General features: G+C 34.4%; 1 protein-coding gene across 43 annotated transcripts in view; it reads right to left on the bottom strand.

Moving 5' to 3' along the window:
• The window catches only part of cac (calcium voltage-gated channel subunit cacophony), a 67,593-nt gene that overhangs the window by 34,851 nt on the left and 17,802 nt on the right, over positions 1-14,940 (bottom strand). For 13 of the 43 annotated variants that reach the window (XM_081984448.1, XM_081984461.1, XM_081984474.1 and 10 more), the window contains exons 1-3: positions 3,518-3,565; positions 2,518-2,700; positions 2,392-2,439 (exon numbers count right to left, since the gene is read on the bottom strand). In XM_081984448.1, the coding sequence (XP_081840574.1) occupies positions 2,392-2,439; positions 2,518-2,700; positions 3,518-3,534 (248 nt within the window). In that variant the 5' untranslated portion in view covers positions 3,535-3,565. Of the gene's footprint in view, positions 1-2,391; positions 2,440-2,517; positions 2,701-3,517; positions 3,569-14,940 lie in introns of those variants that run through there. The other 30 variants (XM_081984473.1, XM_081984447.1, XM_081984455.1 and 27 more) reach the window with 6 other exon arrangements.

The following is a 14,940-nucleotide window of genomic DNA, read 5'->3' as shown; positions in this document are numbered from 1 at the left end:
TTTGATTTCCATATGGTTTTGGATGTTCTAAATCTCTAAAATATTTATTAATAAATAAATAAATAAAAAATCATTATTCCTGTTATGGATGTTGTTCATTATTGGAAATAATTTTGGCTCTATCAAATAAACTTTTTACAATACCCTTTTTTACCATTATTGGATGATTGGATTTATAGTTTAAATATTTATTTGTGTGGTTTTCTGTATACTTTTGTTTCAAATTTGTTTATGTCTTTTTTCGTTATTTTGTAAATTTGATTGTGTTTTCTATTGAGTTTATGTGTGTTAGAAATTGGTTGAGATGATCATTACCAAATGGATATAATGAGAAAACATCATCAATATATTTCCACCATGTTATTTTCTTCAAAATGTTCCAGAAAAATATTAATTAATATTGGAGACAATTAAGAACCCATTGCCAATCCAGAATTTTATTGGTAATATTCATTTCTTTACTGGAAGTATGTTGTTTTTACACAAAAGTAATTATTTTCATTTAAAAAAAAAGTCTTGACTAATATAATTTTAAGATGTTTATCAAAATAAGTGATGTTTCTGGATATATTCACAAATCAAATTAGTGACGCAGATTAAATTCTAAAACGATTGTCAAGCTCACGCTACTGCTTTTTGAACAATTGATCCAATCGTCTGGAAATAGTTTCCCGGAATATGACATTCCTAACGGAATCGTTTTGATTTTGTGTGTCTCATTAATTTTAATTATCTCGAAACCAAAGTGATTTTACCCTCCCCTTAAGGGGAACTTCTAATTTAGTTCAAAAATTGAATCGATAAAACCTGCATTTATTAAGCCAGCGAAATAACACGACTAAGGGATAATTTTGCAAATTGTAGTTCAAAGCATTTTTTCCTTGAGTGTTACCAGTCCAATGGGAAACGTAAAGTTTAGTTAATTATTCAAAATTGATTATGTAGTCCTGGTAAATTCCACTAATCGGTCTTTGACTGGATAATAATTCCTCCATTTCCATTTAGCTGGTTTTCGATCTGCATAACATAATTACATACTCTAGAGCGTATTATGTGCAGTGAAACCATCCAAAAATGCTCCGCTTAGGATCGAAATAGCTAATTTTGTACTAATATCCATGCAAAATTTTATTAATTATTGATTAGTGGATTGGTAATATGTACAACTTGCGAGGTATTTAAATACCTAAAAAATTTAAAAATGGTACAAAGGGAGACCTAGTGAATGGTCACATGACTATGAAGCTTTTTGCCATCTTGCTTTAGTGCATTGGTTTGCAACTGTTCACTTTTCTTACTACTAATTTCCGATTAAAATTTTTTTAAATATCCAAACCTATAATTTTATATGGTAAAACTCGTTGGTAAATTGTGATTGATTAACAACCAGATTTAAAAAATCATTAAAACAGTCACCTGACCTCCAAGTCATGCAGTTACAAGAATGTTTGAAGTTGAAGTTGATGGGAGTCTTTTTTTACTATTTTTTGAAATTCAATATCTCGGTAACACGAAAAGCTAGAGAGGCCAGTTTTTGCTCATTTTGTAGTATTTTTTATCCTCTTTCTAATGGCGGTATAGTGAAATTTATAAGAGTTCAAATAAAAAAGTTATAATCATTCAAAAATTGAAAATATGTAATTTTTGAAAAAAGTGAAATTTTGGCAATTTTTTATTTTGCTCCACGAGGGTTCCAATGCACAGCCAAGGGCATATTTATACCAAAGGACCTTAAATTAGGTGAAATAAGTGCAAAAAAAAACACTTTAAAATGTTTCATTTTTCTCCAGGATTTTTTTCAAAATTCCGATTAAGGATTTTTTAAATATCAAACCTATAATTTTATATGGTAAAACTCGTTGGTAAACCAGACTTAACAATCATTAAAACAGTCACCTGACCCTCAAATAATGCAGTTTACAAAATTTTGTTGAAGAAAAAATGTCAAAAGAGTCACGTGACCCTAATGAATACAGTTTTGAAACTACACATTTTCTGGGACATCAAATAAGTCTGTCAAAGTTTAAATTAATAAAGAAATTGAGTTTAATAATGATTAAAACGGTCGCATGATCCTGATAAATACAATTTTAAACGTGAAAAAGTTGAAATTCAGTAAAACAGTCACGTGACCCTAAAAAAATTGAAATTGCAACTGTCAATTCAAGCTGTTAACAAATGAAATTTAAAAACTTCCTCATTTTGACAATTGACATACTTGGTTGCAAATAGATGTGACAACAGTGTAGAACACCTGGTAACCCTCCAATTTAGGAGTTAAAGTGTTTGAAGCTGTTTCTAATGCACTCAGATGTAAAAATGACCGAGTTAGTAATGAAAAGCACTAGCCTAATTGGTTAGAAATTGCAAGTTTTTATCGTTCTATCTCACTCTATTACAGTTTCCTGTTCCGTTTGACTAGCGTCGTCCGAACCCTCGCTGTAAATTAAGACAAACGACGTAAACTATTTTGGCTAGCTCTGTCTGACGCACGCCATAAACAAAGACGCAACTTACATGATGTCGCCCAGCTTAAGTCTGGTCTGTATAAGGGCGCAACTCTTGTGATCCGAGGTGGTGACAGCTGCCCTTCTGCGTCGCGCGTACCGACTGACAGGTATAGCGCCATCTTCCCATTTGACAGCTGGCGATGAACCGCGTCTTCTTGACAAATGGCGACCAGCCACACCTCCCAACATTCTGGAAGAATATAAAATGTATTAAAATATGAATGATAACAAAACTTTAAATGTGCTCGATGATAGAGAAAGGGGGAGAGTCAGATGATGACGTTATCACCATTTACCGTGGTTTGGACTTTACGCTCGAATACTTTTTTGAACACAATTATCTGGCCAGTTTAAGTCCATTCATTAGCCGAACAAAACTTGTTGATGGCGACTTGTTGGACAATAATCCATCGACTGTTGAATTGGATGCGCTTTTATCCGGGGACAAAATTCGACGGGAAACAATCGTCTTCATTAGAAGGAAATAATTATTCGAATAGAACTTTCCTGATGGAGAATCGATTTTTCGACGTTCCCCGGCTGTCGCATTATAGAAGTCTGATTTCATTTAACCGAAAAACATCGGTCTATATTGCTTATTTAGTGAAATGGGAAAACCTAATACTAGGCCTTCCCAAATGAGTTTCAACGTGTCATATAACATCAGATAGCTGAAGCCCCAAATTGGACATTCCATTATTAGCCTTGATCGACGTTACAACTTGCTATCTATCGGCACGTTACATATTACAATATTCTCTAAACTTGATTTTTTATCTGTGAATTTCCACTGAAACAATATTATTTACACATTCTAATACAAAGTCGTGACACGTCCCAGTTTGAGGTTTATTCGCGATGAAATCCTACAGAATTCGATCCGATTTAAATAAATTAGGTACGGTAAACACTATCGGAATCTCTAATCTAATTTTCTGCCGCACAAGTTTAAATTCGAGATTTATTTAAAGCGTTTTGTTGAAACAATTCAACATTTTTGAACTTACGACGATCTTTGTGACATTTTTACCAGTACCAACAGCGTACAAGTTGTGCGAGTAAAATCACTACTAACCTTTTAAAGCAATGTGTTTCGTAGTTACAACAATCAAGCCTAAATTGTTAAATTGGAGCTTCAATCACTATTAAAGTAAAGAATGAAGAGAACAAATTTCATTATCGGAATGGTAAAACTAAGTCGATTAAAGACTTAAGTACAACATCATTTTAAACTTTGAGTTATAAACTTGAGGTCTGTTTAATGGACTTTCCAATACGAAATACAAAACTAATGATAGTTCTTAGACTATAGATTTATTAATTTTACATTAGATTGCTTCTTATACAGGTGTGGTAAATCCAAAAGCGACCATAGGAAAACCGTGTAACGGACAGAGAAACGTAGGTAATTGCATGCGCGGGAGAAAGACACAAAACGAAAAAAATATCAAGTAGGCCATATTTTTAGCGCGCTGTTGCCAAACGCCGTAAGTAAGTTTGTCGAGGGTATTGAATACTTACGGCGTTTGGCAACAGCGCGCTAAAAATATGGCCTACTTGATATTTTTTTCGTTTTGTGTCTTTCTCCCGCGCATGCATTTACCTACCTTTCTCTGTCCGTTACACGGTTTTCCTATGGTCGCTTTTGGATTTACCACACCTGTGTATTTTATCGTAAAGTAATAAAACAAAATCTTGTTTATGTACTTTGTGTACCTTATTAATATGTAGAAATGTTTTGAAACAACTCCAAATATCTTAAAAAAAATATATTTGACAGTAATAAGACTAAGGCAAAAATTACATGACGTCACAGATATCCATTCCATATTTTCACTTTACACACCGTATAGGGAGGTCAAATGAAAACTTCAAGGGCTACAAATTGGTTTATTGATTGATTTCCACTTTGTATTTATATTTCAATTATTAGTGAATTATTTGACATTTTCATTATACACACTGTATAGGGTGATCAAAATTCAAGGAATACACATTGGTAAATTAAACCACCCTGTAACCGTTAAAATAACCAATTTACAGGGTGTTAAAGTGGAAAGTGTAAAATTCAGTCCACTCTGCATTTATATCTCAATTAGTGAGATGCAGTGGGTCCTAAATTGCTTTTACATGTATTGGGATCTCGAAAACTGTAAGAGTTACAGAGTAGGTTAAATGGGGAAAATTTTAAAGAATTTTATGTAAAACTTATTTCCGGTTTCCAAATTAAATTATCTTTCTTCGTTTTCCGGAAAATTGGAAAAATGTCGGAGGCTGCATTTTAAACACTCTTTAACAAAGCCAAAGAGCCTTCTTCTTCAACTTCAGATTAACGTTTAACTATAACCTCTACAATCGGCCCTTAATATTTCCAGTTGTTTAAATACATTTTGACCAAGTTTCTTCACGTATTATTCAAAAGAATTTCATTTTGGTTCAAATTTGCTAGAAATAAATCACACATCTTAATGGCTTTTGCCCTAAGAACTCGAAGTGGTATCAAGCGAGAATAAACCATAATGTTATAACACACATTTTACGTGTTTAGTACTTCTCCAGATTGTACAGTAGTCTCCACCAAACGACATTCTGGTTAAAGTTTGTATGAAATGAGTCAAGCTTCAAAAAAATAGAATTTTAGAGTTTAATAAACCATCAAATTCAAGTGAGATTTAAATACAATTACTTCAGCTGATTGATAATCTGTTTAGAATGTAACATATCAAATTGATTTTCCTCACAAAAAAGCTTTTATATATGGATAAGTTTATCGTATAAGAAATGGAAGAATTTAAATCAGATTTATCTAAGGCGTGCAGCACAATTCGTCCCGAAAACATTTTCTTTGGTAATATTTGCGAAAGGATTAAGGCCATAGATGCTAAGCTTTTGATGCAAATCTTCTTGACAAATAGAAAAGTTGGAGAAACCTTTTAGATTACTGTCGATTCCCTTGTATATCAACTATAAATCAGTTTAAAGAATGAGATATTTTAAGCCGTTTGGACGCTAGAGGGCGTTAAAGTTCTTTCATCATAAAATCACATATTTTGTGACACTCGTTGCTTTGACCCTAAATTACTCCTTTATTTGACAAGTTACGTCAAAATGTCATAGAAAACAAAAGATAGATCAGATTTCAAGGTTTCCAAAAATATCCCCACATGAGTTGAATGATAACACCGTTTGGCCGCTAGAGGGCGTCAAATTCCCTTTACCATAATATAACATATATTGTAAATATTTTTTAGTCAGATTTCATGTATCTCTTAATCCGGCCAAGTTCCTGGCAAAGAAATGGTTAAAATGTTAAATTTTAGGTCTAACTTTGTTAGTTTTTGAAATATCGAAAAACCGACTGCACCAGCGTCTTTTCCGGGAAATTTTAACATAAAATGACACCGAGACGTCAACTGTAAATTGACAAATAAAAAAGTTGTATTTTTTGACGGTTCCAGGCCGCCATTTTAAATTTTCTGTCAAAATATTGACTTGCACCACATTTTAAAGAAAATTTCACGTAGTTTCAATAAATGACAGACAAAATGACTTTCCAGGCCGCCATTTTGAATTTCCTGTCAAAATATTGACTTGCACCTCATTTTAAAGGAAATTTTACGTAGTTTAAAGAAATGACATACAAAATGGCGTTCCAGGCCGCCATTTTAAATTTTCTGTCAAAATATTGACTTGCACCTCATTTTAAAGAAAATTTCACGTAGTATCAAGAAATGACAGACAAAATGACTTTCCAGGCCGCCATTTTGAATTTCCTGTCAAAATATTGATTTGCACCTCATTTTAAAGAAAATTTCACGTAGTTTAAAGAAATGACATACAAAATGGCGTTCCAGGTCGCCATTTTGAATTTTCTGTCAAAATATTGACTTGCACCTCATTTTAAAGGAAATTTCACGTAGTTTCAAAAAATGACAGACAAAATGGCGTCTCAGGCTGCCATTTTGAATTTTTCTGTCGTTCCAGTAATTTCCCTTACAGTAAAGCTGAACATGAGTATAAAACTCAATGATAGGAAATTCCTTAGACTAGAATGGTTTTCTGGTGTTTTGTTAACATTTAAAAGAGGCAGAAAATCGACAGGTTGGTTTGAAAAGCATTTATAAACATATTAAAGCCGCGAATCACTTTAAAAAAGAAAAACAGCTAACGAAATTGAAAGTTTCCCTCACTTCAAAAGTAAAGTCATTATCCGGAGTTTCCTTTTTCGGTTCGGAATTTTTTCGTCGCATTTTGTTGAGAAAAAAAAACTTTGGCACCCTTACGCGTAGATCATTTCGATGTTTACCCGAAATAATTCGATTTAAATGGGACTGAGGCGAAACGTGACAAAACGGAGTAGCTGCTCTCTTCAACATGAAAAGTGAACGTGGCCTGGAGATGCTTTCAGGATATGGAAATCCAGAACCACAGATTTATCAGCCACTACATGAAATTTCCATTTAAATCGTTATGACGACGACTAATTTTAATGAAATTTACTTTCCCCTATGTTTTATTAAACATGATGGTTTTACGTACAAGCGTGATTAAAAACTAATTTTTCTCAAGAAAAAAAAATTATTTACTTCTTTTCTCTTTAAAAAATGACAGAGATGGCAACAAATTTCGAATATGACGTCATTCGACTGTTGATCACATGACTGTGTTGTTGTTCTTTTATTTCCTAACTCACCTGCATAAACTTCTTCAACATTCCTTGAAATGATGATTTTTGATTGATTTGCAATTTTGCAACCTGAATAATCAAAATTTCAATCTTTTGTCTCCGTTTTTTACTAGTACAGTATTGTATTGTCAATGGCCAATAATCTATTAACGTTTTCGATTTACCCTGATCTACATGAGAGCAACAGTGACAGACAATGTGTTTTGATTGACTCAATATAATATGTCAGAAAAAGATGGGTTAAATTTTAGTTAAACGTTTTTGCAACACACACAAATGCCAAAAAAATCTAATACAGAGTGTCCAAAAAGTCTGGAATATTGCAAATATCTCGTTTGTATAAAGTCATTATGATGTTAAATTGTTATACATTTTCGTACTACATAAAATAGTGTTTTTGACTCAGAAAAAATGTTGGAAAAGTACATAATAATTGTGTAAATCGTTGAATTGGTCTTAATGAGTACTCTTAAAAATCTGAAGTAATATTATAGGGTGTTAGGTTTGAATTAAGAAAGTTGATATACTTTGTGACTGACTCTGTATACTTGCAAACCTCTACTATAAAAATATGAAAACTTTGAGAAAGGACTTTTTGGACACCTTGTATAAAACACCATCTCGAAAGCAGGAAATTTTTTAAATTATTCTCCTGGAAAACTGTTACTTGATACTCTCAACTTTTGTAATAGACAAAGTTAAGACCGGAAATTTACCATACATACTGTTGAAAGTTCAGGTATACGCGAGACGATATCGAATTGTAAAGTTAAGATCCTGGACGTCCAACTTTATGAAACTGCCAAGCGTCCGTCAGCTGTGACCTAACTACCAACATAAAGTTCCCAGATATTCAATACTAGACAGTTTGCCTTCCTGTCTATTGAAACTGAGTAAAGTTTACATATCGTTCCAGTTTGCTTTAGAATACATTTCAACGGTAAACATTTGAAAGGTCAGATATTCAATTTTGTCTATGAATTTATGTTGAAATACTAAAATAAAATTACTACATGTTATAAGGTCAAAGCACTGAATTAAATAACTCGACTTAAAATGGCGACGACAGATCAAATCCTCTTTTTACGATCTGTTTGCCCATCAGGAATTTTTACATTTTCAATATTTAATTTTTGATGTAAATATTTGTAACCGTCCGATATTTCCGAACAGAAAAAACTCGTTGAAACAAATACCCGTATTTAATTTCGTTGCTGTAATTAATTAACGAGTGTTCTAGGCTTCACTATATTAACAATGTGGTTAGCAGCCAGCTATTTACTCGTATGTAATGCGTGAAATATTTAATTTCAATTTTAGAGTGTATAATTTCCTACTAATTTTACGTAAATCAATAAATAATGACAGGAAATATGCATTTAAAGGGACATCGAAATTAGTCACTATAACGAAACTCAAATCAATTTAATTTAGATTTTAGATTTAAAAAATCAACGCAAAATTAATCAACATTATTGCAAATTTTTCTCAAACAGACTTTTTTTGTATGAATGTAAACGCAGTCAACTGTAACTCTATATTATGGTCAAATTTTTATCTAAACAGCAAAATTACTGAAATAGTTTACACTCTTCATTTTGACACAATTTAAATAGCTCACCACTAATTAATGGTATTTGAGGGAAACCAAACGTTTCACAAATAAAAACTTGACTTAGTTTACATCGTGGACGGTCACTAAATGCAATTTTTGCTTTTGTATCAACGTTTTCAAAACAGTTTTGACACTGCCTGATGTGTTTGTCATTTAGAGTTACCAGAGTCCTCTAAACCCTCTCAAAACTGTTAAAAACTCTATCAAGACTGTTTTAAAACAGTCAGATGCCTCTAAGGGTCATTCAGAGGCCTCAAAAACCTCTCTAAACTGTTTCAAATTCACCAGCGACCTCTAAAAGTCATTTATAACTCCGAACCCTGTCAAGAGTGTTTTAAAACTGCCAGATGTCTATAAGAGTCATTTAGAACTACCAGAGGCCCCTAAGAATCCTCAGAGGCCTCAAAACCTTCTCTAGACTGTTTCAAACTACCTCTAAGAGTAATTAAAAACCACCAGTGGCCTCTAAAGGTCATTTAAATTTGTCATTGGCTCTAATCCCTTTGAAGAGTGTTTCAAAACTGCCAGGTGCCTCTAAAAGTCATTCAGAGCTACCAGAGGTCTCGAAAACTTCTCTAGACCATTTTAAAACTGCTTCTAAGAGAAATTTAAAACTTCTAGAGACCCTTAAATGTTATTTAAAACTTCCAGAGGCCTTTAAACTTTCTCAAGACTGTTTCAAAACCACCAGCGACCTCTAAAAGTCATTTAAGCCTCTGAACCCTCTCAAGAGTGTTTTAAAACTGCCAGATACCTCTAAGAGTCATTCAGAACTACCAGAGCTCCTTCAGAGCAGTTTGAATTTCCAGAGGTCTCAAAATGTTCTTTAGGCTATTTTAAAACTGCCTCTAAGAGTAAATTAGAGCAGCCAGAAGCTCCTAAGTGTCATTTAAAATTTCCAGAGACCCTTTTCAAGATCACCAGCGACTTTTAAAACTCATGTAGCCAATTGCCTCTGACCTTTCCCAAGAGTGTTTTAAAACTGTTAGATGCCTCTAAGAGTCATTCAGAGCTACTAGAGGCCCCTAAGAGGCATTTAGAATTTCTAAAGGCCTCAAAACCCTCTCTAGACTGTTTTCAAACTTCCTCTAAGAGTAATTCAGAAACACCAGCGGCGTCTAAGGTCATTTAAATTTGTCAATTGGCTCTAAACCCTTTCAAGAGTGTTTTAAAACTGCCATTTGCCTCTAAAAGTCATTCAGAGCTACCGGATGTCACAAAAACCTCTCTAGACCATTTTAAAACTGCTTCTAAGAGAAAATTAAAACCACCAGAGACCCTTAAATGTTATTTAAAACTTCCAGAGGCCTTTGAACTTTCTCAAGACTTTCAAAACCACCTGCGACCTCTAGAAGTCATTTAGAACTGTCTCTGAACCCTCTCAATAGTGCTTTAAAACTGCCAGATGCCTCTAAGAGTCTTTCAGAACTACCAGAAGCCCTTCAGAATAGTTAAGAATTTCCTGAGGTCTCAAAATTTTCTTTAGGCTATTTTAAAACTGCCTCTAAGAGTAAATTTGAGCTGCCAGAAGCTCCTAAGTGTCATTTAAAATTTCCAGAGACCCTTTTCAAGATCACCAGCGACTTTTAAAACTCATTTAGAGTAGCCAATTGCCTCTGAACTTTCCCAAGAGTGTTTTAAAACTGTTAGATGCCTCTAAGAGTCATTCAGAGCTACCAGAGGCCCCTAAGAGGCATTTAGAATTTCTAAAGGCCTCAAAACCCTCTCTAGACAGGTTTTCAAACTTCCTCTAAGAGTAATTTAGAACTACCAGAGACCCTAAATGTTATTTAAAATTTCCAGAGGTCTTTCAATCCTCTAAGACTGTTTCAAAACCACCAGCGGCCTCTAAAAGTCATTTACATTTGTCAATTGGCTCTAAACCCTCTCAAGAGTGTTTTAAAACTGCCATTTGCCTTTAAAAGTCATTCAGAGCTACCGGATGTCTCAAAACCCTCTCTAGACCATTTTAAAACTGCTTCTAAGAGAAAAAATGTTATTTAAAATTTCCAGAAGTCTTTCAACCCTCTAAGACTGTTTCAAAACCACCAAAAACCTCTAAAAGTCATTTAGAATTGCCAATTGGCTCCCAAAAACCTTCCCAAGAGTGTTTTAAAGCTGCCAGATGCTTCTAAGAGTTACTCAGAGCTACCACAACCCCTAAGTGTCATTGAGAATATCCAGAGACCCCAAAGCCCTCTTTAAACTGTTCCAAAACTGCCTCTAAAAGTAATTCAGAGCTACCAGAGACCCTTAAATTTCCTTATGAAAGAGAGACTTATGAAAAATTCAAAGGCCTTTCTTCCTTTTCGAATTTAGTGCGGCTGTATTCTAAATTAGGTTGACTATTAGTATATGCATTAATTAGTATAGAAATCTAAGTATAAATTGGAGATTAAGTGCTTCAAACTACTTTTGGACAACGTATTATTTCCTGGCAACAATAACTATTATCTGAAAACTGTTGGCTAACAAATATGAAATTGCGGTTGGTTTTGATGCTCGAACTGCTTTAGATTCGTCTAGAAACTCGTTTGAGGATAACGAAAAAGTTTCGAATAAGTGAAATTGGATACGGGATTTGGTGCACGTATTTCGTTTCAATTACGATTTGTTTTTGTTTTTAATGAATTTACTGTTTTTGTAATACAACAGTTGTTAATAACATTTTGAGAGCCTGTGTTGAGCCAATTACCCAGTGGTTCAGTAATCTCCAAACTTTATATTCTGCAACTCCGACCTAATCCATTTGTTGTTAATAAAGCTTTCAGCTAATTTAGTTAGCACTGTATAAAAAGCTTTAGCTTAATCTTTTTAGGTTAATAAAGTTGCTCTTTCAAGCATCAAAGTCGTTAGTTTTGTGCTTGTTTTCAGGAGTGATTGCACTGCCTGAGGGTTACTTGAACTTTTATAAAAAAATCGTTGCTTTTTCCTTAAACTGCTCTTTGTCAAACTGAATATACAGGGGCGTTCTCTCTTTAACAGAGGAGCGATCTAAATCATACCCGGTGCTCTTACTATAGTCGTCGAGGTTTATCTATTAATTATTTCTCGCCCAACTGTTCTCTGGGGGAAGATTTATGTGCCGTATGCTAAACCAGGTTTTATGTCTTGCTCGGATTTAAGTTCGGGGTGGTTTCGAATCCTTAGCCAAGTTGAGTTACCGATCTGAAAATAGTAGCTTTCCGAATCGGTCGTTTGTCTTTTTAAACCAAAAATTGCCCACCCCTTAAGTAAACTATTCACTGAGATAGTGTTATGTTTGAAAATAATTACAATATGTCACATTGACTAGAAAATACTTTGAAACAAAGCTTGTAATAATAACCCCATAAACCACTACTTCTCCATCGCCTATTTGGGCACATAAAATCTCCCATTTCCCTTCTTTACGACATGATGGCTACTTTGTAAGAATCCCTATGTCGGACCATATTTCAGAGACAACATTTTTCTGTAAAAGTCTTTCCCGTTTGTCCTGAATATTTCAAAGACTTTGTTGTCTTTGGTGCATTGAATTGAAATTCAGTAAACTACGTGTGGGTAGCGATTTTGAACTGACATGTATAAACGAATACATTTTCCAGGTTGGACTGAATTTTAATTGCTTTGCCCAACTGTTTTAATTAGAACGCTACTTAAAATGCACTCAGCACAGTGAAATTTTCTAGTTGATTCAGCTACCTTAATTAGCCACTCACTGAGAAGATAACAGGTTGAATACTTTAGCAACCCTGAAACTACTTCCGTTACGCGACAGAGACGAAATCACAGTCTAAAAAGCGGTTTTACTCTTCAATGAACGAGAACGTGCTCCTAGAATGTACCACGAGTTTCTTTTTTCGCTTTTTAAATGTATGAGACGAGAAATGGACAATTGATTTTTCCTGTTTTTAAGACTTTACAGATAGTTGCTCCAAACTATATTCAAATTTAACTTAGGAAACAGTTAATAAACCGACAGGATGCGATCAATTTTACTGGCATTTTATCGGGTCGTTTTGTTCTACCAGAAACCCTATAAACATTTATAGCCTCCCCAATATGTTATTTGCTCTACGTGTGTCGTTTCCACTTTCATTTTGGTGCTTAAGCCAACTGCGTTAGGGTTGTTTTGCGGGGTAAATAAACCCCTTACAAGGCAAATTTGCTTGTACCGTGTTATAATCTTCAACTTTTCCCACAATTTGTTGAAAGTTTACTTATGCTAATAAACGCACATCAAAAGCAAAAATTCAAACAATAAAGTTTGGGCTATTTAGAAATTAGGAAATGCCAAGAAGATGGGTTGCTTGGAGGAATCTATATGGAGCCAAAGTTCTGACGTCAAGCAACACTTTGATACTTTTCTTACGACTCGTGACAACTGTCATAACTGTCGAAATTCGTTTACCAGTGACCTGAAACTATAAAATTACAAATAGTTGCTTATTTGAGGAATTTTGCTGGAAATTGTGTTTAATGCTCCATGGAGTTGAACTTAACAGTTGAGAAGTTAAACAACACTTTAATACGTTGTTTGCGGCACGTGGCAGCTGTCATAACTGTCAAAACTCACTCACCAGTGACCTGAAAGTATAAAAGGCCAAATAGATGTGTTTCTTTGAGGGACTACACTGTAAGTAGTTTTTACAGCTCCATGGAGCCAAATTTGACAGTTCTGACGTTAAAGAGCTTTTTTATCCTTTTCTTACGTCACATGACTGCTATCATAACTGTCAAAACCCACTTACCAGTGCCCTGAAAGTATAAAAGGCCAAATAGATGTGTTTTTTGAAGGAACCACACTCTAAGCAGTTTTTACAGCTCCATGGGGCCAAATTTGACAGTTCTGACGTTAAAGAGCACTTTTATCCTTTTCTTACGTCACGTGACTGCTATCATAACTGTCAAAACCCACTCACCAGTGACTTGAAAGTATAAAATGCCAAATGGATGTGTTTCTTCGAGAAACCACACTGTAAGTAGTTTTTACAGCTCCATGGAGCCAAATTTGACAGTTCTGATGTTAAGGAACACTTTTAAACTTTTCTTACGTCACGTGACAGCTATTATAACTGTCAAAACCCACTCACGTGACTTGGAAGTATAAAATGCCAAGTAAATGTATTTTTTGGAGGAACCACACTGTAAGCAGTTTTACAGCTCCACGAAGTCAAATTTGACAGTTCCGACGTCAAAGAACACTTTTATCCTTTTCTTACGTCACGTGACTGCTATCATAACTATCAAAACCCACTCACCAGTGACATGAAATGCCAAATTGATGTGTTTCTTCGAGAAACCACAATGTAAGTAGTTTTTACCTAACCTGACTGTACTTTTAATAGACTACAATTTTGCTCTTTTGCACTTTTTTCGTTTCTCTAACCGTTTTTCAGTTATATTCATTTGAATTAAATAAATGTTACAGCGATGAGGGTTTTTCAAATTTTCTGTTTTTACCCTGTAAAACCAGCGTTTAAAAGCACGCAATTGTTCTGGAAATTAGTAGACCAGACTGAACTTTTAATATGCTACAATTATGCTCTCTCGCACTTTTTTCGTATCTCTACTCGTTTTGGAGTTATCCCCACTTTTGTGTTTGTGCGCAGTTTTTGTTTGTAACTTCCTTATTTGTTCTGACGTTAAGGAACTCTTTTACACTTTTTTTACGTCACGTGACAGCACTGACAGCTATCCTAACTGTCAAAACCCACTCACCAGTGACTTGAAAGTATGAAATGCCAAATCGATGTGTTTTTTGAAGCACACACACTGTAAGCAGTTTTACAGCTCCATAGAGCCAAATTTGACAGTTCTGACGTTAAGAAATACTTGTATACTTTTCTTACGTCACGTGACAGCTGTCATAACTGTCAAAACCCACTCACCAGTCCACTGAGTTGTGTTTCCATCTCTATGGAGCCAAATTTGTCAGTTCTGACGTTAAGAAACACTTTGATACTTCCGTCACTAACGTCACAACTGTCAACTCTCTCCGTAGAACTCATCCACGAAGTAAAACTAAAATTATGGGTTGGTAATTTTGTGAATTTTGACAGCTGTCAGGTGACTATAAGCCTGTCATTAAACGTCTTAGCTAGTTCGGATGGTTAAAGTGGCCCATATTTTTTCAACCACACGAA

This window comes from Ips typographus, linkage group LG8 (genome assembly GCF_016097725.1).
Source record: "Ips typographus isolate SLU linkage group LG8, UJ_Ityp_2.0, whole genome shotgun sequence".
Lineage (NCBI taxonomy): Eukaryota > Metazoa > Arthropoda > Insecta > Coleoptera > Curculionidae > Ips > Ips typographus.
Note: the sequence above shows the minus strand (reverse complement) of the source record. Positions and strands in the feature narration are given on the sequence as shown.